The 26,670-nt window shown below is 33.4% G+C and overlaps 1 protein-coding gene across 3 annotated transcripts in view; it reads right to left on the bottom strand.

Annotated features, from left to right (window-relative positions):
* Window positions 1-26,670, bottom strand: part of CHD9 (chromodomain helicase DNA binding protein 9) — a 164,908-nt gene that overhangs the window by 100,809 nt on the left and 37,429 nt on the right. For 2 of the 3 annotated variants that reach the window (XM_082676532.1, XM_082676533.1), the window contains exons 2-3: window positions 15,689-16,020; window positions 2,833-2,944 (exon numbers count right to left, since the gene is read on the bottom strand). In XM_082676532.1, the coding sequence (XP_082532658.1) occupies window positions 2,833-2,944; window positions 15,689-16,020 (444 nt within the window). Of the gene's footprint in view, window positions 1-2,832; window positions 2,945-15,688; window positions 16,021-17,179; window positions 17,211-26,670 lie in introns of those variants that run through there. The other variant, XM_082676534.1, reaches the window with a different exon arrangement.

Genomic DNA, 26,670 nt, shown 5'->3' with positions numbered 1-26,670 from the left:
AATATTTGATGTTCCCACTATAAAGACAAATCTCACAATGGCTTGAAAATCCCAAAGGACTTAGGTTTTGCTTTTGCTCACCTCCCTAGAATCTCGTGGATGGAGGCATCTCAGCCAACTGTTCTACTGCTCAATATTCCTTCTTCCTTTTACTATTCTTCTGTGTATTTAGTAACTCCCATGACATTCCCCCCAGATGCAACCAAAAGAATAACCCATGTGTTCTCCTTTTGGTTTCTGCCAATGTCTTCAATTTGGGAGGTCTTTCATACTTCCGTTGCCATGACAAAACTGAATCAGTGCAGCAGTGTGGGTACACACTGTTATTTGCATCCAGAAAGGATGCAGTGCCTCTTTCTCTTGAGAGTAGTCGAATATTGAGAGAAAGAAAGGCACTACTGTGGTGAGGTAGCTCAGCCAAATGTAGTAGAAAAATTCCATGCCTCAATTAGGATGGGTCACCATCTCTTAGCCATGAAGATATTTACATTTTCAAAACTCAAGGTAACAATTTTGTCATTATGGGAGACAGGAAAGTGGCATACAAAAGTTATAAAAAAGGACTTCTTAAGAAACCCAATTTTCCCACATCCTATTTTGGAAAAGATATGAAATATTTATTATTCCCTGGGAGGGAAAATTCTATGGATCTCGAATCTAATACTAGGCTAAAGGAATGTTTGGAGTTCGATTACAGGAGTCATATAGTTCTTAATGCTCAAGAACAGTTTAAATTAATAACCATTCATGATATTTATTATTCTAACAATAACCTATATAACCAATGTTATGTCTCACTAGGCACAAATCTTTTAAATAATGAAGTTTGGGAATAATTCAGTACACTTTTAGAGGATTCTGTAGATGATTTCAGCATTAAAGTTTCCTTTCTGGTCACTTAGGCATCTACTGGAACTTTGAAATGCCACACAGTTCTTAGTAAGTAGTAAACAAGTGGCCTGAAAGAATCCTTTCAACTCACAAAAGTGCACATTCAGGTAATTTTTCACAAGACAGAATGAGAGCTACTTACTGTAAACTGCTCCCTCATTCTATGAAGACTTTATCTGTCTCTGAGTAATTAAACAAACTCTGAGTTTTTCAACTCTATGAGCTGATTTCATCATAACTTACATTCCACTAGAGCATACAGTTACATATTAGGCAAAGCCAAGTAAGGTACCACTCTCACCAATTAACTTTCTCTGTCATACAATAGTTCTACTACTTTAAAAATACAAAGCTAATTTGAATGTCCGCATTTTAGGCTAATGTGGATATTTTTGGCTTTCTTTCTTCATAATGTTTTTCGAAGGACAATTAAAACAGTGACAAATTCTTTCTTCATATTTCCTTTTTCTAGCTTTATTCTTCTTATGTCTTAAAGGCTTTAATAGATCAGTCAACAGCACTTCACATGAGAGGTCAGAAACATTATGCTTTTAAATGACTGAATAGTTCGTTATGATATCACTTGTTTCCTATAATAATCCTAATAAAATGTGCTATAGGGGCTTTTTAAAATAACTTAAGTCTCTAAATATAGTTAGACTACTGCATTACTCTCTATTAAGTAAAAAATTAAGTATGATAATCATGTTTTCAGATTTCCACCTGACTCTAAACCTTACATTACTTTTCAAGCCTTCAAATTTTGACAATCCATTGTGGTTGAAAGCTACTTTTATATATTTATACAGCATTTATATAGTAATATATTTAAATATATCAATAATATAGATTTATAATTGTTTACGAGAAAATTCTTTTTTCCTTCCCCATTAAATTTTTTGTGTTAAAGCAACACATCTGTCAAAGCAACCTAATTAACTACAGTGAAAAGTATGGAAAAAATGTGCATGTTAACCTATTCTACCATTTCATTGTTTGTTAATTACATAATGGAAAAATGGCCAGCATTATTTTAGTAAAAATTTAACTTAATTTTCTCATGTTGAATAATTATAAGTTTGCCTAAGTTAAGGATAACATATGAAGAAAAAGCCAGGCCATATAATATTAGGAGCTTTAGTCACTGCCCTTACCTCAACTCTTGCAGCAGCCCAGGAGCCTTGAGCCACTACTCTCCCATTGGATAAGAAGCTGCATAAGGAAGAAGAAAGGCCATTCAGGGGCTTTCTGGCCCCATAATGCAACAAATGCCACCACCCCTACGGCCTATAGTTGTACTTTAATTATTAGAAAGCAGAGGGTGGCCTGAATTATTATGACCTTCACTATATATATATATATTTATATATATAGTTTTTTAACCTCACAAGGTTATTATGAATATATAGCTATTCAAAAACAAAAAGAAAGAAAAAGGAAAATGCACAGTATTTTTGTCTACATTAGGGGATTTTTAATATAGTTGTTTATCTTTTCTTCAATAGAAGCAGACCAAAGGAATTATTTCTAGGAATGATTCAACCCATTTGCTTTATCATTTGTATGTGACTTTTAAAATTAATATCTCCAGCATTAAATTCATTCAAAAGTACTCTATAAGTATAGGATAATATCACTGGATACTTCTCCATGTTAAAAGCCACGAGGGACTTTGGACTGTTACTTAAACTCTCTGGGCTTCAGTTTCATTATCTGAAAACTGAGAGGGTTTGGAGAGGATGTGTAAGTTTCCTCCCAGGTCTAACATTCTATGGGAATACTACTAGGACCATATTGTAATAATGCTGTCATACAAGTTCTACCATACAATAAAATGTATTTTTACCACTAAACTATAGTATAAATACCCATAAAACAATATTATGCTATCTAAATAATTCTGCCAGTGCTTCATTTCTCAGAAAAAATTTTAATACTCACTTGAGAGTCTTCCTCTTTGAATGCATGCTGTGGCACCTGCTCTGCATCAGATATTTCATCTGAAGACTCATTCTTTCTTTTTTGTTTCTTACCCAATGTAATAATGAGTTTGCTGTTTCAAGAGAAAGAGAGCAAACAGTAAGATCTCTTTGTACTTTTCCATTTTGGGGCAAACTAAGATTCCCATGATAAACTTTTTTCCATTTTATATCACTTGAATGTCCACCCAAAGATGCTATTTATCATGAAATCCATAATGACATTTTCACATGATAAACTCTATTCCAATGGAACAAATACAAACCAGTACTACAGTTAACATATTTCTAAGCAAAGAAAGGCAGACAAATTCTATCACTTGTTTCTTTAGGCTCAAGATTATTTTTCATAAGAAAAATATCAGGTGATGTAACTATTTAATAATTAAAGTAATCCATTTATTTTATTATCTTGTAGGTTTGGAATGAGGGATTTTTTTCCTTCTACCTATTTATTTCAAATTCCGCTCAATTCCTTTGAATCCCGCCTATTCTCCAAAAGCCTCTATACTTCTTTCTACCCTATAGTAGTTTCCACCTTACTTAAAACACTTTACCAATTGATTGTTCTTTGATTATTTCACTTACGTTAAGGCTTTTCTTAGCTATACTGTATGTTCCTAAAGAGTAAGAACTTTCTTTTATTTTTTTATATTTCTATAGTATGTACATGTTTACATTCTCTAATATATACATGTATATATATGTATGTTAACACACACTGACTCTAAATGTCTAAAAAAAAAATGTGTTTTCTATGTTTTTTCCTGATCAAAGATAGAAGTACATCCCACATTTCCACATCTGGTTCAACAGATGAGATGGAATGATTGTCAAGCGCCATCAGGAAAATTCTATTTTATTTTATTTTTTTTTAAAGATTTTTTTTAATGTGGACCATTTTTTTAAAGTCTTTATTGAACTTGTTACAATACTGATTCTGTTTTATGTTTTGGTTTTTTGGCCCCGAGGCATGTGGGATCTTAGTTCCCGACCAGGGATTGACCCTGCACCCTCTGCACTGGAAGGTGAAGTTTTAACCACTGGACTGCCAGGGAAGTCCCTGGAAAATTCTACCTTAGATTTCTGTATTTCAAACATAGAAAACTCCCCAAATATTTACTTTCAGGTATGATATATCAGAAATATATCAAAATTTTTTTCAATAATTATTTACTAATGTTGGAGAACTTGAAGGTTAAGAGCATGCACTTTGAAATCGTAGTTTCAAAGATTTAAAGCTTGATTTCATCATTTACCTATCTGTGGGACACTAGGCAAATTATTTGATAGCTTCCTTGCCTGTGAAATAGGGATATTACAATAGTTAGTTCTACTGTTGTTGAGAATTAAATGGGATAATACATGTCTGAGCACAGCCTTTAACACACAGTAATTTCTCAACTAATCTAACTGTATAACTATATCTAACTGTGATATGCCAGGCACTTTCCTAGGTTCTAGGATTTGAAGATAGAGTGGACATGGTTCCCAACCTTAACACATCATTGTTAGAATATGATCCCAGCTAAAATGCTAAAGAGGAAGTTAGCACAAGATGTAATGTGAAGACAAAGGGAGAAATCCTTATGTTTACTGAAGAGTAAAGGAGGCTTTACAGAAAAGGTAAAGTTTGAGATAGGGAACTGAATGATGAAAGAGAGTCCAACAAGTAATGAAAAGAAAAGGCAGGGTACATTGCAGAAGAATGAGAATAAGCAATGATAAGAGCATGTCAGTAACACACAAAGTACTACAGGAGGAGATGGGTCAAGATCACAGAAGACCTTATATTACATGCAAGGACTTAATGTTTTAGTTTAAGCTCAGCTTTAAGCTCCACATGGCAGGAATTTAAAAGAAATCTGTCTAGTTCACGACTGACAACAAATGGCACTGAGATATTTTTGAATGAATGAAAAAAATAAACCAATTGGAAGATGTAAGAATTTTAAACATTCTAGGGATGTAAACAGCATGGTGACTATAGTTAATAATACTGAATTATATATTTGAAAGTTGCTGAGTACATCTTAAAAAGTTCTCATCACAAGAAAAAAATATATAACTATGTGAGGTGATAAGATGTTAACTAAACTTATTGTGGTAATAGTTTCACAATATATACACATAACAAATCATTATGTTGTATACCTTAATCTAAGACACTGTGATATGTCAATTACATCGCAATAAAATTGGGGGAAAAAAAGAATTTTAAACAAGGGAGCAATGCAACCAGAAGGAAGTGAAATGCAAGTCAGGGAAACCAGCGATAAGACTGACAATTCAGGTGAGAGAGATGAAGAGTGAAATATAGGGCCATGGTAGTATGGGTGAAGAGGGAAAGAAAGATACAATTTTTCATTTTGGAAGCAGAAACAACAGGACTTGGTTATTGACTGGATGATGAGAGGTGAGAAAAAAATCCTAGAATGATTTATCCCCAGGGTATTCTCATATTGGTTTGATCGCCACCTTCAACAGTATAATGGTAACTCTTACTTGGTATCTCACTTGCACTTTTCTGAGTATGTGAAATAAATACGAGCAAACATATAGCTTATGTTGGAACCGGGAAATCAGAGGAAGTACAAAAAGATACTCTGAAACAACATTAAGGAACCAACCATAGTTATACGCTATTTCCTCTCCCTGCTTTCAATGGTCATTTCCTCAGTCTTCTGGTCCCTTTTCCTTTACTCTGGTTTCCCTACTAAAATAAAAATCTCCCTTGAGGTCATATCTACTATTAGATACCACATGATGGTCCTCCTCCTTATCCACAGTTCTCAAAGAAGTCATCTATACCGTTTCTTTCATTCTTCAACCCACTATAATCTGAAGTCTTAAAACTACTTTTCATATTCATAGCTTCCATTTATTCAGTGTTTACTGGGTCAGCCTCTGCTGGTTTTATATGTGTTCTCTCACTTCATGGTCATACAACTCTGACAGGCAAATTTTATAAGAAGAGGAAATTAGGCTTAGAGAAATTAAATTACTTGTTTAAAGTCATACCATAGTAAGAATTGAAATAGAAATTAAATATGCCTCACTAAACTCCTAATATGTTTCTGAACTCCTAATGTCTAAGGCCACAAATGACCCCTGTGATGCCAAATCCGACGGAAATTCTAAAAATTTTATCTACCAACACATAACTAATCACTTTTTCCTTATCTGCACCCTTGGATTCATGACACAACATTCTTCTGGTTCTCACTAAACTTCTTTGGCTCTTCTTCTCTTAGTATGTTGATTTTCAGCAAGATTCAGTTTGTTCTGCCAGTCCCTTAAACTTTGGTATTTCTCAAATTTCTGTCTTCAGCCTTCTTCCCTCTCTATATATTATTCCAGGAAATTTAATTTAATCTATTCTTAACAACCACTTAGAAGTTGAAGATTTTCAAATCTCGTATCTCCAGTTCAGACCGTTCCCCAAATTTCAGATTCATTCAATAAACCAACTGTTTATTGGACACATCAGTATGGATATCTCAGACATTAAAATCTCAAAATGGCCCCAAATGCAATCCCTCACTTCTCCTAAACTAATAGTGTACTAATATTACAGTATAATGTAAATTCAGAAATGTGCACACATCAAAAGAGTACATACAGCTCAGTGAATTTTCTCAAACTGAACATAAATAGATAGCCAGATCCTAGATCAAGAAACAAGACATTACTGGTTTCCCAGAAGTCTCCTGTCATGCTTTCTCTTCAAGTAACAACCTCCTCCTTAGGGTAACCATTATGTTACTTGTGGTTATTTAATATAACCTAAAGTACTTGTGCAGATGATTTTCAGTGGCAAGGTAAGGGATAACTCAAAGTAAAATGATTGGTAAAAAAGTTTTCATGCACTCCCCCATTTGCTATCCATCTCCAAACCTAAATGCATATTTTAGACTAGTTTGCAGATGAGGATAACACTAGTGACAGGAAAGTTCAGTTACTTAGATAACAATTTCCTATGAAATACAGATCAAGGTTTGTTAAAACCCATCAATATACTGATTAAAAAGGAATTTTCTCAGTGTCTGGTAAGCTAAATAAATTCTGTATACATATTCTGATATGGTATCTGTGTGGCTGCTTCAAGACTCAAATCCTACTGATAAAACTTCAATGAAATCAGGAGCAGAGATGTTTAATTTTTTGTATTTATGACTATGAAGAGGTTGTACTTTTCCTTTCTAGTAGTATAAAGTAATTAAATGAAAACTCTCTAAGGACAGTGGACTAAGCTGCTTAAACAATATTTTTATAAATAAACATTGCCTAAATACTAGGTTCTACCAAAGCAATCTTAAACACTCACCCTTTTTGGTAGAGGTGGGTAGGTTAGATATAAACGTTTCCTATAATACCTTAGATAAACCTTCATTATATTATTTGAAAATTGTACTTAAAACAAAAAAAGAGGGACTTCCCTGGTGGCGCAGTAGTTAAGAATCTGCCTGCTAATGCAGGGGACACGGGTTCGAGCCCTGGTCCGGGAAGATCCCACATGCTGTGGAGCAACTAAGCCTGTGTGCCACAACTACTGAGGCTGTGCTCTAGAGCCTGTGAGTCACAACTACTGAGCCTGCGTGCCACAACTACTGAAGCCCGCCTGCCTAGAGCCCGTGCTCCGCAACAAGAGAAGCCACCACAATGGGAAGCCCATGCACCACAACGAAGAGTAGCACTCACTCGCCACAACTAGAGAAAGCCCGCGCGCAGCAACGAAGACCCAACGCAACCAAAAATAAATAAATTTTTTAAAAAGACCTCAAATCTTATTTTTCATATATTCTGCATTTTCTTCCAATATTTTCCTATAGACCTGGAGTAGCATCTTATTTCATAAACTCATTAACTATCCTTAACCCATGCAAAAATATTTTTCAAATTGTAACTTTGTAAGAGCTATTTCAAATGTAATAGTTTCCTACTAAACTTCTGAAATCCAAAATATTTACATATGCCCATTCTGTTAAAAAAGGCACATTTCCATTGTAGGAAAAAAGTTGATTCTAAAACTTGAATTCATTCTTGATTGACATAATTCTGAGTTAAAAAAAACAATATATCTATACACACACACACACATACATACATACATATACACATACTATGGTTACTTACACAGAACATTGATTCTTGGAAACAATGAAGTCATATCAGTTTATTATATGTTCTAAAATGGTATATAAGTGAAACTACAAATAAGAACAAACATTTGGTTGGTATTGATCAGTAATTCCTAAATCTGTGAGGCAGGCTTCATTAGAAGCTTGTTTGTTAAAAATACAGATTCCAGATGAGAAACATAAGACAAACTCAAATTGAGAGACATTCTACAAAATAACTGGCTAGAATGCTTCAAAGTTGAAAGTGTCGGGCTTCCCTGGTGGCGCTGTGGTTGAGAGTCCGCCTGCCGATGCAGGGGACACGGGTTTGTGCCCTGGTCTGGGAAGATCCCACATGCCGCGGAGCGGCTGGGCCCGTGAGCCATGGCCACTGAGCCTGTGCATCCAGAGCCTGCGCTCCGCAACAGGAGAGGCCACAACAGTGAGAGGCCCACGTACCGCAAAAAAAAAATAAATAAATAAAAAATAAAATAAAAAAGTTGAAAGTGTCATTAAAGACAAAGACTGAAGAATTATTCCAAAATGGAGGAGTGTAAGGAGATATGACAACAAAATGAAATGCAGGATCCTTAACTGGATCCTGGCTCCCAAAAATGGAACAACTGACACAATTTGCATGAGGTCTGTAAATCAGTTAACAGAATTGTGTTAAGTGTTTACTTCCTGATTTTGATCATTGTGCTTAGGTTACATAAGATATTAACATTTGAGGAAGCTGGGTGAAGAGCCTAAAGGAACTCTGACCTATTTTTGCAAGTGTGAGACTAGTTCAAAATAGAAACTAATAAAACCAAACCAAATCCCAAATTTGTAGGTTCCAACTCCAGAATTCTGATCTAGTAAGTGGGATCCCAATCAGACTGTAAAAAAATTCTCACCAGGTTTGGGAACCACTGGCTCAAAATAATTAGTGAAGAAAACTCTAGGAACAAATATTTAGGATAATAAAACTATTCTATACTTATAGAACACTTAAAATTTCAAAGTGCTTTTGTCTATAATATTGTTGATCCTCATAGGTGAGGCAGACATTGGTCCCACCAAACTAATAGGGAAACTTTAGCCCTGAAAGATAGAACAAACTGCTAAAATCACAAGTCCAGTAAAAGACAATAAAGGTCTCTCTACTCCTGCTCTACTATTTCCAACATATCTTATTGATTTTTAAATAAAATGACACTATACTTCAACCAGTCAATAGATATTTAATATCAATAAATATAGTTTAATGAATAAAGAGAATTATGAAACTACATTATCTTTAGAAAATCATTAAGGTTAAAGTTTATTGACTTTTGAACAACCAGAAATTTCTATTGCCTCTACAATGACAACTGAGAGCCATAAATGTTATCTGAAGGAAATGAGATGATCCAAAAGTAGAAGAAATAAGATAATTTCAGCTCAGTAAAATACCCAATTACCAAAGAGCATTTCATTCTTCCATCATGAATTACAAGTTTACTATATTAAACTAAAATAAAATTCTAAAATAAAATTTCATTATATGTACATTCTACAAATAAATTGATCGTTTGCTATTCTTAGAAATATCACAGAGTAAAGCAACAAAATAATACAGACTGTATTAATAATAAAGGCTTTATGCAAGTTTTGTTTTTTAAAACATGAAAGGGATCTGTTATCAATGTTAGTGAACTGCAGCAACAGATATTCAGGCATATAAATGAACTAAATATTAAAACATAACTTATTTCAGACAGCCAAGGGCAATTTCAAACTAAGTATAAGTATAAATTTGAAATGTTAATTCATTTGACAGGTACAGGCACTAGAAAACTTCAGTGTTTATACTTGACGTTTATATTTGATTTTCAGATGCAATTTATGCCCTCATCTAAATCCTGCCCACATGTTACTCATGGAGGCTGTGTAACAAGCTGCATCCTACAGTGTCAATCCGCAGTTGCCCCCTGTAGATTCTCTCACTGCAATATCCAGACAAACAATGAATCTTATCCAATTAGTCCATTTGTTGTAATTAATACACCCAATTCATCATAAGTAAAGGAAACAAGCAAAAATACTATTTTACACTATAATTTTTTTTCTCTTTGCAAGCCCAGTGGAAGGCACTGAGGTTATTTTTAAAGCCATCAAATATATGTGTGTGTATTTTTTTTTTTTAGAAGAAGAAACACATTTAACTTGATGCAATCACTCCAGTTTAAAGTTCAATTCAAGACTCTAGCTTAAACTCATCTGGAAAAAACAAGTTTTAAAGTGGTTATTTTAGTTAATCCTTAAATTTGTGAAAGCAGCATTGTATTGTAAATTTTTGGTAACTTGGATTATAAATCACTTCCTGTTTAGCAAATTCCCTGGTGGTCCAGTGGTTATGTCTCCTGTGCTTCCACTGCAGGGGGCACGGGTTCAGTCCCTGGTCGGGGAACTAAGATCCCGCATGCCGGGTGGCACAGCCAAAAAATAAAATAAAATAAAGTAAAATCAATCAATCAATCACTTCCTGTTTAAGACTGGACATCATGTTTTTCAAAAAGTTTAATTCACTGAGTTGTTTCATATAGCCACTAAGGTGAAGTATTAGCTAAGTATTAATCATAGGCAGTATATTTATCAGCACAGTTTAATTTTTATTCTTTAAAAAACTTATTTCTTCTTTCTTAAAAAAGAAAATGACATTTAAGCTTGAAAATACTGACAAAATAGGAACATTAAAATCAAATACTTTACTTCAGTGTCCTAAGATACACATTTTACCCACATGTTAACATCTATGAAACAAACATTCACCTAATAAACAAAGATATGTCATAGTTTTAACTGGCAATATATTTTTTTCTTTCTTACTGACATATAATGGTGTGTCTTATAATCAATGACATTTTAGATTCAATGAAATAACAGCACATCATTTATTAATGATAAACCTTACTAATACATCTTATGTAAAGGTATACATCTTAAAAATGGACCTGTAAATCTTAATTAAATTCATAATAATACATAATGTATATATCAATTCTTTCTGCAGATGAATATGTTTCAGATTTTCACTGACTAAGTTTAGACGTAAGGAATGAAATCAATAAAACATTTTATCTTCTTGGCATTTAAAAATTATAGAACTTACATAGAGACTACTAATGGCATGATTAATAATTAAAATATATATAATAAATTTATACCATATATTTTTCAAAGTGCTTTTTTATCATATGCCAAAAACAATTAATTAATACATTTATATTTTATCCAAACAGATACTAAATTCTTATTATTTTGAATACTTGCAATCAGGGTCTCATCTGTTACTTTATTAACATGGACTATAAAGGGATTATTCCCAATTTCTGATGATTCATCTTATTTTCCCTTCAGACTTTGTTCACATTATTTTTCCCTTACATTATTATTTAGATGTGTCTCTCTAGACATACATGTGGACATACATGTTTGTTCTGTTTAAAAATACACATGTACATATCTATGTATACACATGATGGTAGGTAATTAACAAATGTTATTTTGCTTCTTCCTTCTTGGGGGTTCAGAATGACTATCGCAAAGAAGGGCACAATATAAGTTCCAGATCTAATTTAATGTCTTACTGTTTTTCTTTATAACATGACACCCTTAATTCCAACTTGATTTGATATTTCCTAACTTAGATGTTTTCTGCTTTAACTGAAGAGAAAAGCTACTTCTAGCACCTGATAACTCCCATTCTTGTAACAAACAGAAAGAATAATTATGAATAATACAAAAAAGTATTTTTTTACTTTTAATCATGAAGTACCTTTACTGATTAAATTTACAGGGCCACAAGAGCATTTTAAAGTGTCAAAGGCATTCTACTTGTCAGTCTGATAATCTAATGCAAGAAGTAAATTATAACTGACAACATGGAAACATAGTTTAAATGTCAAAGTTATAAAACATAAATCTAAAAATGCTTCAATCAAATCATGTGATATTTTATTATATAATCTAAAACCGAAGAGAGCCAAATAAGAAAATTCTACCAGAAGTCTTAGAATGAATTTATTTTAGAATTTAACTCTCTACTATTACTAAACCATTAGTTTTGTCCCTGTAATTTAACGAAGGATTACCTTGCCACTTCTAATCTTGATTTAACAAATCAAACACAACCATTTGGCATCATTTAATATTTAGTCTTCCATTCATTCATTCATTCCATAAAATTCATTCCCTCCCATTCATGGAGCATCTATTACGTACCAACCATTATTAAAGAAATACCTGCTCTTCTACTTGAAAGGCAGCTTGTTAGAACCTGACTGCCAAGACCATGAAAAACATCAAAATAGAAGAAGGTTGTTTCCAGTCCTACCTCACTCTTCATTTTACACCGGCCATTTCCATTTCAACTTACACTCTTCCACATAACCATGTAATTCCTTTCAAACTCCAAGCATATTTCAAAACAAAATTTACCTGTCCTAAATGCTACTCTAGCTAACCTGATAAACAGAGGCATTCTCATATAAAAAAAACAAAAACATTAATAGGTTAACCTATTATCCTTCTTACCAGGTAGCAACTGTTTGTTTTCATTTGTCTGCTTGATTTTTAAATTCATCTTATTAGGAACAGGGCCTTAATGGAAAGAGAACCTAGGCAGATAGGTGAGAGTTTAGGCTTGAAAGAAGGGGCATGGCTCCTGGCCTTGGCTTTTTCCTTAAATAGCTATATGTTATTTATATTTTCAGAAAATAATGGCTAACATTATTAACAGGTATTGTTCTATATGCTTTAAGTGTTATTAAATCATTTCATCCTCAAAATAACACTATAAGGCAAGCGCTATCATTATCCTCATTTTAGGTCTGAGGAAACTAAAATTTGGAGAGGTTAAGTATTTGTCCAAGGTCACACTGCTTGTGACAAAGGGGGAATTTGAATAAGTGCAACTGGTTCCAAAGTCAAAGAACTTAACCACATTATCATACTGCATGCCCAATTTAACTCACAGAATTGTTGTAAAGATTAAATGAGACTATATTAAAGCCTCTGAAAAGGACACTCTATTCCTTGTATTAAAAAAAATTAATCTATGAAAGTGACAGAAAAACTGAAAAGGTTTCAAGCACACTAGCAAGCAGAGGCAAGGCAGTATTGGTTTTCTTCAGATTAGTATTCCTAGATTATATCACATCACATACGTGGATTAAATAAACACCAACTCTGACTATATATCAACCATAACTTATTGTCTACAAATCTAGTTACTTTTGAAATTTATATTTCACATTGCTCATGGTTAAGTTCCAACACACACTCTCTATTTAATTTTTTTTTCACTCTCTTTAATTTTATCTGATATAAATCATCTGATATTAGCAAAAGTTCAATTCTTCTAAAACTCACAGAAAAATAAAATCTTTACAAGAAAACATTTAATACATCATGAAATATTATTAATTAAAATGATGCAAGTTGGGCTTCCTTGGTGGCGCAGTGGTTGAGAGTCCGCCTGCCGATGCAGGGGACACAGGTTCGTGCCCCGGTCCGGGAGGATCCCTCATACCCCGGAGCGGCTGGGCCTATGAGCCATGGCCGCTGAGCCTGCGCGTCGAGCCTGTGCTCCGCAACGGGAGAGGCCACAACAGTGAGAGGCCCGCATGCCGCAAAAAAAAAAAAAAAATGATGCAAGTAAACAATATTTAAATGATGCTTCTTCGCTGAAAAATTAAAAATGGTCAATTCAAAAATGTAGTGGCTTATTGGAAAGCACAGTAATGAAATATTTCAAGTGACCAATATAGAACTCTAGACTGTATATGAATTTCATTTCCAACCATACTTTTTCCTCCAACATGTTAATAATCTTTGGTTGTCTGATAAAGATGATCAAGAAACTGTTTCACTTCAACAGCTTAATAATATATGGCAAGCTTCACTTTTACTTGCCTGCAACTTATAAATTCCTCTATCAAAAAGTCATCCACTCTCAGCAAGTTTTTTTTCTGTCAATTACTTAATACCTCGCCATGGAAATATGTTTCCAATACAATTCTCACCTCTTTTCTCAAGAATGCTATCTCTAAAACCAAATACTAAATTGATCATGCTGTGCAATATTAAAATAATTTACTGTTAATAATCTACCTATTTCTAACAAAAATACAAATATCACAGAATACGTCAGATACTCTACTGTATTACTATTCCCTACATATTAATCCACATTTTTCAAAAATCCATGTTTCTCTATTACAATTTAATTATTTCTAATTTCCCCTTATATATTGTTTTTTCTTGAACCAGGTTCACTTCTGTTATCTTTTGCCTCTAGTTATCTCCCCCCCACCAATTTAAACTTACTGTTAACTCTTGAGGGTTCTCTACGTATTTTCTCTTATTTTATGCATTATTTTTAAATACCCTTTCAAATGGTACCACTACTCTGCCTGTATTTCTGTATAAGTTAAAACTGGAAAATTTTAATAACAGTAACTTTTAATACATTAAAGGATTAAATATGGGGTTTCCTAAATTAAAACTAGACAAAATATTGAAAAAATAAGATACTTTCATACCAAAACGTTTAACTAAAAAAGGAGAAATCTAACTTTCAAATTTTATCTTAGCTGTCTGCAAATGAAATGCAAAATCAATAATATTAATTATTTTCCCATTATAGCAAGAGAGCCCATGTTATTTAATGGTTTGGACTGAAAGGCATCAGGACCTAATGATATAACTCAGTTTGGTGGCTGCATTGAAAATGCTGTGAATTGTTTACAAATCTGTGTTAGTTCTAAATATATGTATAATACATAAATAATTTTATAAGCAAATGAAGATTTTTATAATAAGGGAATTTTTCCTAAAACAGATTAAATACTTGATCTAAAATTTCATATAAAGCCTTCAAAAATAACCAAATATTCCTGCAAAACCGATTCTAAACTATGTTGGCCTTAGATTATTTTTACCCTTGCATGCAAAACAAACATACATATAAAACAAATAATAACACTTATTATATTCTATTTTTTGAAAATGTATTAGGTATGTAGTCAAATAAAAATACCTAGGATTAATATACCCTCCTAAAGCAATTCTTTGTCCTTATAATTCTCTTGGAGCATTAATCCTCACCTGGCCTCTTTATTACATAAAGTAAATCAGAAAGACTGTAAGGGAGGAAGTCTGTAAGAGCCGAGAGCTGCTTATTGTTGATTTAAATGGTCTTAGTTTTCTTGCCATTCCATTTAGTTCAATGTTGTGGGTTTATGAGAAAATATGGTATTTCATGTTTCCAAACTATAAGGTGCCCAGTGAAGTACAAATAAGAGGTAAAGAAATCTTATAAAAAATTTCAAGGCATTTTTTTAATAAAGAAAGTACATTAGGAACTGGCACAGCAATATGGGTTTTGTTTTGTTTTTCCTTTTCCTGTTTTATATATAAAATGTTCTCCTATTTTAAATTCCTTTTACTAACATTAATATACAAAAAAGTATGTTCATAGACTAGTAACATTTAGTAAATTCTGGAATATTATCTAATTCATTCAAAAAGGCAGTAAGATACACACAGTATCTAACAACTTAAAACTCCAAAGTGGGAGTAAACACATCATACGCAAATCAAAAGTAGATTAGACAGACTGAACTTTACAAAAACTTCAAAGGAAGAAGATTTAATTCTTAACCAACTTACCCAATTTTTGTCTTCTCTTTTAACTTAGAACAAGTTTTTGTTTTTTTGCTCTCTTTGTCCTTTGGCTTAGATTTCATCCTTCTACCTTTCTTTTCCTCTTTTCCTTCAACTGAAGCACTAGGAAAGTTTTCAGGGCTCATTACTCGTGGAATATTGCGTTCCCCACGCTCCTTTGCTTTTGCTATGGCCTCTGATATTATACGATTAGCCTTTTCTTGCTTGCTTTCTGATTCCACCTTTTTTCTCTGCTTCTTCTCAGACATGATCCTCACCTGGGTATTCTGCAACTTAGTATATGTCCCAGGACCATCACTCTTCTTGGAAGATGGAGGCTAGAGAAATCAAAATAATTTTTATACAACATACCAAAGTACATTTAAACAATTAACATAAATAACCAAAAATTTAGAATTAAACTTTAAGAAGTAAAATACATAAGCAAATATGAGTGCTACAAACAAATTAAAACATTTTGCTGATCTAGAAATTAGTGTAGGTATAAAATAAAAAGTTCAACTACTGCTTTTAAAAGTGAAAGTTAAAGGAGGATAATATAGATTCATTGATATTTTCATAGCATTCTTGATTAGTTGATTCAAATTTTGTCCTATAAATATAGCTAATTCAAATTTAGTCATGTAAATATTCTGGGCATTTGGAATAAGTCTCTTCTTTCCTCTTCATTCCGGAACTCTGAAAATTATTAATAAATTTTAAATAGCAATTTTAATTTAGAATGACTACTCCCCATAGTTTATTATGATTTTTAGAAAAACAAAGCCTCTCTGCTTTATAAGAAAGTGGAATGAGAACCTGAATTCATTTAAATCATTTTAATGTGCAATCTATGCAGCAATGTAGCTAGTTAGTCAACAGACATTCCCATACTTAAAATTAGAGAAAGTTTTAGTTTTTCTGTGAAAGAGTTAAATGAGGATTTTTTTTCTCTTTCTATATCATAATATTTTGCTCAAGCAATTCTGGAAAAAAACAAGTTCTAGTTTTACGTTAAAATTATTAATATTTTAGCAATATCACAGGAAGCAGATCAACAGCATTTTAAAAAGAATATTCTCTTTAAACACGCATTCATCCCATATTCTTAGATCACAGTTTTGTTACGTTCTTACCCGTAAACATGCCTCTGACTACAGCAAGGGAAAAAACCACCAGGAATTTCCAAACACATTTTCATGCTGGTTCCAGTGTGCTTCACTGGATATCTTTTCTATACCTGCCTCATCAAAGGTTTCGTAGCAGTGCTACAGCACTGGGAAAGGAGGGAGGGCTTAGAATCGCTTACTAAAATGCCACCTTAAGGCCTACAGGCTATAACAAATAACCAAGACGCGAGAAAACAGCAACAAGCTCAAGATGGCGATGCAGTACGACTCCGCAGCAGCAGCCAGTAATAAGGAAGGTTATTCAATCCCATTAGCCTTTTAGCCCAAAGAACCCCTCCTCCTCCCACTCATTCAGGCTTTCACTTACCCTTCCTCTTGGCCTCTTCACTGAAGACATTTTTGGCGTCAGACAAAGGCTTGCCCTCTGCTTTTTCACCACCCCAGGCAGTGCTCAAGAAAAAAGCATTGAAAGAAGATTCCTAAATGGCCTATTTAGCAAGCTGCAACCAAGAGATGCACAACCCTCCACAAATACACATTGTGATGTATCAACACATTTCTGCCTTGGCAAGTTTATATCCACTGTTCATTCTATTTAGATATGAAAAAGACTGTAAACCCGTCCTAAAAAGCTGAGTTTCCTCAATAGCTGTAAGCAGATAGCCAGATTCCAACAAAGCACAGAAAGAAATGAATGCACAAAGCATCAAAATGCATCAGCATGAATATTAGAGATGTCGTTAAAAATACTGACTCCTTCTGAGGAAGTAGGCCAGCAGATGGTGCTACCAGTTATTATTCCATTAGACTCTGCAATTTAACCCCCAATGGACTGTTCTTCCCTCCATGTAACACATTAACTCTCACTCTACCATTTCCTGTAGTAAAGTTTTAAAAAATATACGTAAAAACCTGATTTAAAAAAATCATCTGAAAATGAAAACTGTAGTTAAACGGCTTTATGTAGCTATCAATATTAAAAAACAAAGTCCAATGCAATTTCTACCAGAGAAAAATACTTTTCTCCGTGATACTCTAAAATATTTAAAACATAAACACATCTGAAGACGAGCAAAGGGTTAAAGAGGAGGTCATGCAAATGAACCCATAACAAGTGACTTCTCTTTAAGAAATTAGATAAGGTCTCTTATTATTCTTCTAACAAAAAGCTAACAATGTCATTTTTAAAATTGAGAAATGAAGCTATTTTCATTTAAATTCCAAAAAGCTTAAGATTTTGAAATGAACACAAAAGAGCTGTCTATAAAAAAATAACTAGCCGTAGTTAAATTATTGCCTTACTTAAACCTGAATAAATACATTAATTTATTTTCCTAACATAAAAAAACTCCTAAACATTCCTGACCTTTACTCCTCACATTCTATTTCAACTCAACTGTTGTTTTTAAGATAAAATTTTAGTTTTAGTCCCTTGCTAAAAATAACTAAGTAGCAAGTCCTCCTGAATTTGATCATTATATACCTATACTTTTCATCTATAAAATATTGAGACTATTTTAGTAAGCAACGACCTTAAGTACCTAAAACAAAATTTTCACTGCCTCAAAATTCGCGTTTACCTCTTTCATTAATACCATTTTTAAAAAACTGGTCTTGGCAAGTCATCTGATATCTGTATTAAAGAACCTGTTTTTAGTTTTTTCCTTTCAGGCATCAAAGGTCTCGAAATGGAGCAACATTATATAAACAGTGTCCTAGAAAGACCAATCTAAAGAACAGGAGAGGAAATTAAAGGCATAGGACCACTAATGCAAGAAAAGGATCTTACTGACCTGGAGGTCATCTATATAAAAATCATAATAACCAATAATAAGGGCTAACACTTACCAAGTGCTTATTAGGTGACAGGCACTATTCTAAGCATTTTACATGTAATAATTAATTTAATCCTGAATAATAGGGTAATAGTGATAATGGAGAGGAGTAACAAATGGGAGAGATATTCTTACAGCAGAACTGCAAAACGATAGAACAGACCTAAGCACATAAGTTTTTAAAATCATAATATAATAATAATAGCTAACACTTATTCCCTACTATGTTCTAGGCACTATTCCTATTATGACACATACATGAACAACATGGACTGTGTGGGTCTACTTACATGCAGATTTCTTTAAATAATAAATATTACAGTGCTACATAATTCACAGTTGGTTTCATCCAAGGATGTGGAACCACAGATATGGAGGAATCAAGAACTACAAATATGGAAGAATCACATATATGGAAAACTGACTATAAATTATACTTGGATCTTTCAAGTAATCTCTAATCCGGCATTGTTCAAGGGTCAACTGTATATTAACTCAATTAATCTTAAAAACAACCCTGTGAGATATGTACTACTGTTACCCTCATTTTATAGCTAAGGATACTAAGGCATAGAGAAATAACTTGCCCAAGATCACATGGCTACTGAAAGATGGGGTAGGGATTAAGAGGCAGAGAGCCTCATAATGGAAACCGTGCTCTTAACCACTGTATTATACCATATTTGTTTCAAATATCATAACTTACAGAGATTAATTTGAACACAAAAGAAATTAAATGACTTTCTCAAAATCTCAGAGATACTAGTAAGGAAGCAAGAACAAAATTTAGTTTTTTTCAGTGCCCTTTCCAAGAGGTAGAAATCAACTAGATATGGGTGGGTTTGGGCTGAAGAGCAGGAAGAGTCAATACTTGCTTTCTAGACCAAGTACTGGTACAGAAGGAGATAAAAGAAATGTTGAGAAAGGGTATGTATGTGTGCATAAGTTTAATTTTTTCCACACTGAGTTTGAAATGAAAAGTTTTGAGTAACTGGAAATTTTGGACTCGATCCTTGGAGAGGTCAGGGCTGGAATATAAGATGTGGATTCTCTTGCTGTTTTCTTTGAATACCCTTAACTCACTGATACTATCCACAGAAACTAGGATGATTTCCAAAATATCTCACTTCTCCTTAAAGCTTTTCAATAGATTCTATTACTTGATTCAAAAATCCCAATTATTTAACAATAAATCTTAACAGTTGACAACCAAATATTTGTGATCAAACATTTCTGTGATCAAATATTTCTTCTACTCTTAGGATATAGTATTTTAACTCTATATTCCCACAAAACATCAACACTGAGGTGTTAACTAACTAATCATTTTTAATGTAGGTGATTTCCCAATTTACACAGACACAAACATACAAAAAGGTAGTTAAAAGTAACTTTTCTCAATGTTACAATTTTTCTCTTTTTCACCTACATAAGCAGTCAACAAATTCTGTCCAATCTACTTGTGTTTTATTTTGTTTTCTTCCTCTCAGTCCCAACAGCTCCTGCTGTATTAATTTCCCACTTGTTATGGTTACATTACAGTGATGTAGGAAAATATCTTTATCTGTAGGAAATATATCAAGTCATTTGGGGTGATGGAACATCCGGTTTGCAATCTGCTCTCCAATTTTTTACAAAGTAAAAGAATTTCTTTGTATTTCATTTGTGATTTCTCTGTAGGGTTTGTCAAAATTTCAAAACTCAATTTTTAAAATAAAGGCAGGGACTTCCCAGGCAGCCCAGCGGTTAAGACTCCCCCTTTCAATGCAGGGGGTGCAGGTTCAATCCCTGGTCGAGGAGCTAAGATCCCACATGCCTCATGGCCAAAAAACCAAAACAAAACAGAAGCAATGTTGTAACAAATTCAATAAAGACTTTAAAAATGGTCCACATCAAAAAAATCTTTAAACAAATAAATACATAAAGGCAAAGGCCTTGCGCCCCAAGGACCTGTATGCTAAATGAGAAAAAAAAAGTGAAAGAAAAGAAGGCACATATATTAATAACATATCCAAATATTTATAAGAAAAACAAGTCACAGCAAAACATAAAGATGGTATCATATGTGATATATCAATTATTTTGATAGCAACTAGAAGAATATATGAAAGACCCTGGATGTCATATTTCAATACTAGGGAAACTCAAGGATTTATGGTATGCGTGTTTTTCAAACCAAAGGTCATGATCTAATAACAAGTCATGATATAAATTTAGTGGGTTCAGACCAGCACTAAAGAAATGAAATATAACAGAATGAAAAAGAGTGGTACCTAACCTGTATGAATGCTACCTCTTAAAAATTAGATAGTTTTAATACCATGGTTACTACTCCTCTTTTCCTTCATGAGAGAAAGAAGCAGAGATTTGAGTAAGAAATTAGAGGTGTTAAAACAGGAGTGGGGACTCAGTTCTTCCTCCTCTTGGTGGAATAATTTTCCCACATACCTACCCACTCACACTGGGGAATTCATCCATTTCAAATATTTTAGTTGCATACAAATAATTAAAAAATTTGAATCACCAGTGTGTAGACCTGAGTGGAAATCATAAATTTTCAAAAAGAAGGGGAGAATGATCTCATGGCTACCATACATCTACTATAGAGCACAGGTTCTACTATTAGGGAAAATTATAAAAAATTTAAAGTTCTACTTCACACATTTTAAAAACAATACGAAGGAATAAAAAGTCTCAAATAATAAAACAGATATAATTCCTTAGTAATAATAAAACACAGAACAAAGAATTTTCAACAACATATATAAAACTGTATTATAGCTAAAAAAAATCTTCCAACTTTTCTCAGGAGAGATGACTCTCAGGCTTCAGACCTGGGGGACTAGGTGAATGGAACTTGCAATGGAAGAGAATACAAAACAGAATAGAGATAGCAAGCCTTGATCAAGAATGAGTTTTACTGCCTAGAGAGACAATGCTGAATAAGAGAAGAGAACCATTAGTGAAAACCCAAAACACCAAGTTCTAAAGAGCTAGCAGATGAAGAGGAATTAAAGAAGGAAAACAAAAAGAAACTACAAAAATGGTAAGATGAGCATCAGGAAAGAATGGTGTCATGGAAGCCAAGCGGAAAGAATAAAAAGATCTGCCATCAAAAGGAAAGTAAATATCTGAGAGTAATTTGATATTATAAAGCTAACTTAGAAAGCATTTTAGTTCTGTTGAATTGTTTATAGTAAGCCAGTATGCTAGTTTTTAACATTTTTATTTTAGGAAGAATCATATAATTATGTACTTAAATATTCAAATTAGATAGCTAGTGGGAAGCAGCCGCATAGCACAGGGAGATCAGCTCGGTGCTTTGTGACCACCTAGAAGGGTGGGATAGGGAGGGTGGGAGGGAGAGGCAAGAGGGAGGAGATATGGGGATATATGTATATGTATAGCTGATTCACTTTGTTATACAGCAGAAACTAACACACCATTGTAAAGCAATTATACTCCAATAATGATATTTTTTAAATATTCAAATTAAACCAACCTCTAAAAACAAATTTGTAGTTAATTTTAGTAATACGTGTCAAACATTAGTGGTAACTTCTTTTGCATTTATTGTATATAACATTTTTTCCACAAGGTACCAATAAAGACTTGCTTTTAAAGAGAAGAAAAGGAGGAAAAACTGATCCAAATTATTACCTGTCAAATCCTCTGAGTTTTACCCTTAGATTTGTTTTCAGAGTTTTTGATGTATCTGAAGCAATTATTTTATTTCACTTTCTTCACATTTGTGAACTCACATGTTCACAAATTAAAAGGCTTATTTTCATTTTGTGACTTGTACTAGTATCCAGGTTTCCACTTTTAGCTAATGATGACATTCCTTCTTTTTTCTAAATCTTGAATTTTACACTGATACGGTAATACTATTAAAAGTATTCCCTCTATTTTAATCGTCCACATAGCAGTTCAGGCAAATAGTAGATATTCATAAAAGTTGTTTTTTTAAAAAATAAACATTTATTATGTGACTTACAGGAAATACAGAGAGAGAAGAATATGCTAGAGGATACCATGGGAATGTAATCAGCAAAATCCAGAATGTGGGAAATTCTAAAGAAAAATGACTGTTTCTTCAGCAAAGAAACAATAAGAAACAAAACAAAGAAGGGTAATCATAGATCAAAAGAGGTTTAAGACTAAATGTAATGCCAAAAAAAAAAAAAAAAACCAGAAAAAAGAAAGGACACACACTTAAAATTCGTATCAAATGAATGCAATACATGGCCCTTGTTTTGACATAGACCTGAACAAGTCTGTAAGACTACATTTATTAATACTAGGGAACTTTAACTTTGATTGGGTATTTGATTATGAAGGAATTACAGTTATTTTTTTAAGTGTGAAACTAATTTTGCAATTGTGTCTTAAAGCTAAAACCTTTGTCTTTTAGATACACAAATTGAAATATTTACAGATAAAGTGATATCTGAAATATTTACAGATAAAATGATATGATTAAGGTGTGTTTCAAAATAGTCCCTGAAGGGACTAATAGTCTCTGTATGATAGTCAGAGGGTCGTATAGATGAAAAACTATAAACTGATGGCTGTCGTAGCTGGGTGATGTCTACTCTACTTCTGTGTACACTTGAAATATTATATAATAAAGAAATTCAAACCGTTATATTCTGGGTATAACAGGTAATTTGGCATGACAAGAAAACTGGATTCATGTGGAAGAATGATAAGCAATAAAGACAGAAAGGTAATGGGTCAGATTATCAAGTGTTATAAGTTATGCTAAAATATCTGGACTTTATGCTAAAGTGAATTGGGGAATCAATAAGTGATTACATACAGAGAGGTAACAGGATCAGATTTTTAGATTTAGGGCTGCTAACTGGTTTCAATAAAAATACCCAAATACTTCATGGAAACTTTTGTATTTACAAAAAGGCCATATATGATATAAAAACAAGTAATATTTAACCTTCTATTTTATATTAGTTTGTGTTGCTTTCTCAATGCTGTATTTTCAAAACTTCATCTTTTGTTTCCAAACAAATCAAAAGTGTATTTTAAAAACATTAAACCAGAAAATCTCACGAAGTTCCTTACTTACTGACAACATTAAATATACTGAATTCATCAGTCCATAAATTACTAATGATACTAAAAGCTGTTCTCAGCATAATGTTGTGATTAAAGGAAAGGGCTTTGGACTCAGCCAGCCCTGGGTTTCATCATCTGTAAAATGGAGATAATAGTAGTGTCTACCTTCTAGGGCTGTTGTGACACCTAACAGATAAAGCTTGTAAAGTGCTTAGTACGGTGTCTGGCATACAAATACTCAGAAGTGCTAGGTACTATTGTTATTGCTGTAATGTGATATTGTGCCCACCTCTATGCATCATCATATCAGGGGATACAATGATGTCAGTATGTCTTATAACTGGTACTGTTATCTTGAAAAAAATTTATTTTATTTTTGGCTGTGTTGGGTCTTCGTTGCTGTGCACGGACTTTCTCTAGTTGCATCGAGCGGGGGTTGCTCTTTGTTCTCGTGTGCAGGCTTCTCACTGAGGTGGCTTCTCTTGTTGCAGAGCACCGACTCTAGGCCCACAGACTTCAGTAGTTGTGGCTCGCGGGCTCTAGAGTGCAGGCTCAGTAGTTGTGGCGCACGGGCTTAGTTGCTCCGTGGCATGTGGGATCTTCCCGGACCAGGGCTCAAACCCGTGTCCCCTGCATTTGAACGTGGATTCCTAACCACTGTGCCACCAGGGAAGCTGGGTACTGTTATCTTTGATCCTTTGGTTAGAGTAATGTCTGCCATTACTCTCTGCTATAAATTTCTCCTTTTATAATTAACAAGTATCTTATCAGACTATGCAAATATCTTGTTCTCATATATATTTGCCTAGTAATTTTAGCATGCATTGATGGTTCCTGCCTATAACAATTATTATTTGGTTATTCACCTAATGGAAATTTTTTATTTCCATCATTCCTTCCACATTTTCTACTGGAATTCTACTATAAACAAAAGTTGCCTATTCTCCTTATTTATTTATTCATTCAGTCATTCATTTATTCATTCAATTATTGATACTGGTATAGAGTCACAGATATTTATTTTATTCTATGGGTTATAATCTGATACTATGATTATGTGTTATTCAAATTGTCCCAGCTTTCACCATATAGAGCTCCTTCAAGTTGGTTCCTGAACCTTGTTTACCACCATCATATTTTGAACACTTCCTTACTTTCTGGCACTGTAAGATATTCCAGGTTCATGGTAAGAATAGTTTAACGGAGTGGTTGAGGCGGAAGCCATATTATAGTAGATTAAGAAGTAAATTGGAAGAAAGGAAGTAGATACAGTGTTAAACACTTTTCCTAAATAAATGAAGGGAAAATGGCAGGCTACCGTGGAATTAGAAACTTGAGTATGTTTATTGGCTATAGAAAAGAAGTCAGTAGACTGCTTGAACATATGAGAGAGAAAGAAAAGCTAGAGAGTGAGTTTTATCACAAGTAGAAAATTTAAAGCATCTTCCATATAACAATTCAAAATTATCACACCACCAATAAAAAAATTAAAATATTATATATAAATATCACCTTGGTAAATAATATGAACTTCCCATAGCACCTTTTCTAAAATGCTTCTTAGGGGAAAAAAATTTTTTTAAAGACTTCTTGAATATGTTAATTCAAAAACCATTTTCCTTCACAAAAGTTTTCACAATTTCTGGTGTATTTTTAAATTTGACTTCACAATATTCCTATTAATCAAATTATTAAAATTAATCAAATATTAATTATTCCTAACTGCAGATGAAAGAGTTGCTATTATCCATTTTCTCCAGATTAAGAGAGAGACTGGAGTGTGGCAGTGACAGTGTGACAAAACCAATAGGTGAAATACACTCTTAAAGTCTTGAGAAGACCTGATAGAGTAGAAGGGCAACAGTGTAAGCAAATTAACCAAACAGTTGCATAATTCGGTGGACAACGCTAACCATCATATTCTAAATTCTTTTCGCAATGTTTCCAAAAGTATTAATAAAACAAATACAAAGGAAAAAACCTCTTTCAAGTCTTTTAAAGGGGAGATTGAGAGTTGGTTCTGTTGAAAGACACTGTTTTTTTGTATACAATGCATTATGAAAAATCAATTTTAATTTTCAGAATTCTGAGATTATATATAAAAAACTATTTGAACACTCAAGTAATTACTAACATAAATAAAAATGATGTTAAGGGAAGGCTAACATAAATACATTTGCAATAAGGAAAAAATTTAAAATAAGGTATCTGAACTTGATTTACAGTTTTAGGCAAAAGAAAATCAAATGCTGAAAAGTATCTATATATAAAAAGTCAAAAGCGTTTTAGAAATCACAAAATATACTTAATTTCATCATATTAAAATTTCATCTTGGGGCTTCCCTGGTGGCGCAGTGGTTGTCAATCTGCCTGCTAATGCAGGGGACACGGGTTCGAGCCCTGGTCTGGGAGGATCCCATGTGCCACGGAGCGACTAGGCCCGTGAGCCACAACTACTGAGCCTGCGCGTCTGGAGCCTGTGCTCCGCAATAAGAGAGGCCGCAATGGTGAGAGGCCCGCGCACCACAATGAAGAGTGGCCCCCGCTTGCCACAACTAGAGAAAGCCCTTGCACAGAAACAAAGACGCAACACAGCAAAAATTAATTAATTAATAAACTCCTACCCCCAACATCTACAAAAAAAAAAAAAAATTGGTTGAAAAAATAAATGCTTAAAAAAAAAAAATTTCATCTTGCAGAATGCAAAGGAAGTAATGAGAGTCACTGCATCTCTGGATGTAACTCTGACCATAAGAAAAAAAGTTATTTGTGGAAGTAGAAATGATGGGAATTACATGAAAAAACGAAACATGACCTTTTGGTGTCCATGACAGGTCTAGGCATAGTAGCTGTGTGTCAATAAATGTACGCCTTTTGAAGTTAAAGAAAAAAAAGTATCATCATATGGCCTGAAACTTACAAAAGCATAGACAGATCAATAAACTCA

The sequence above is a fragment of the Grampus griseus genome (genome assembly GCF_964374135.1).
Source record: "Grampus griseus genome assembly, chromosome: 19".
Classification (NCBI taxonomy): Eukaryota; Metazoa; Chordata; class Mammalia; order Artiodactyla; family Delphinidae; genus Grampus; species Grampus griseus.
Note: the sequence above shows the minus strand (reverse complement) of the source record. Positions and strands in the feature narration are given on the sequence as shown.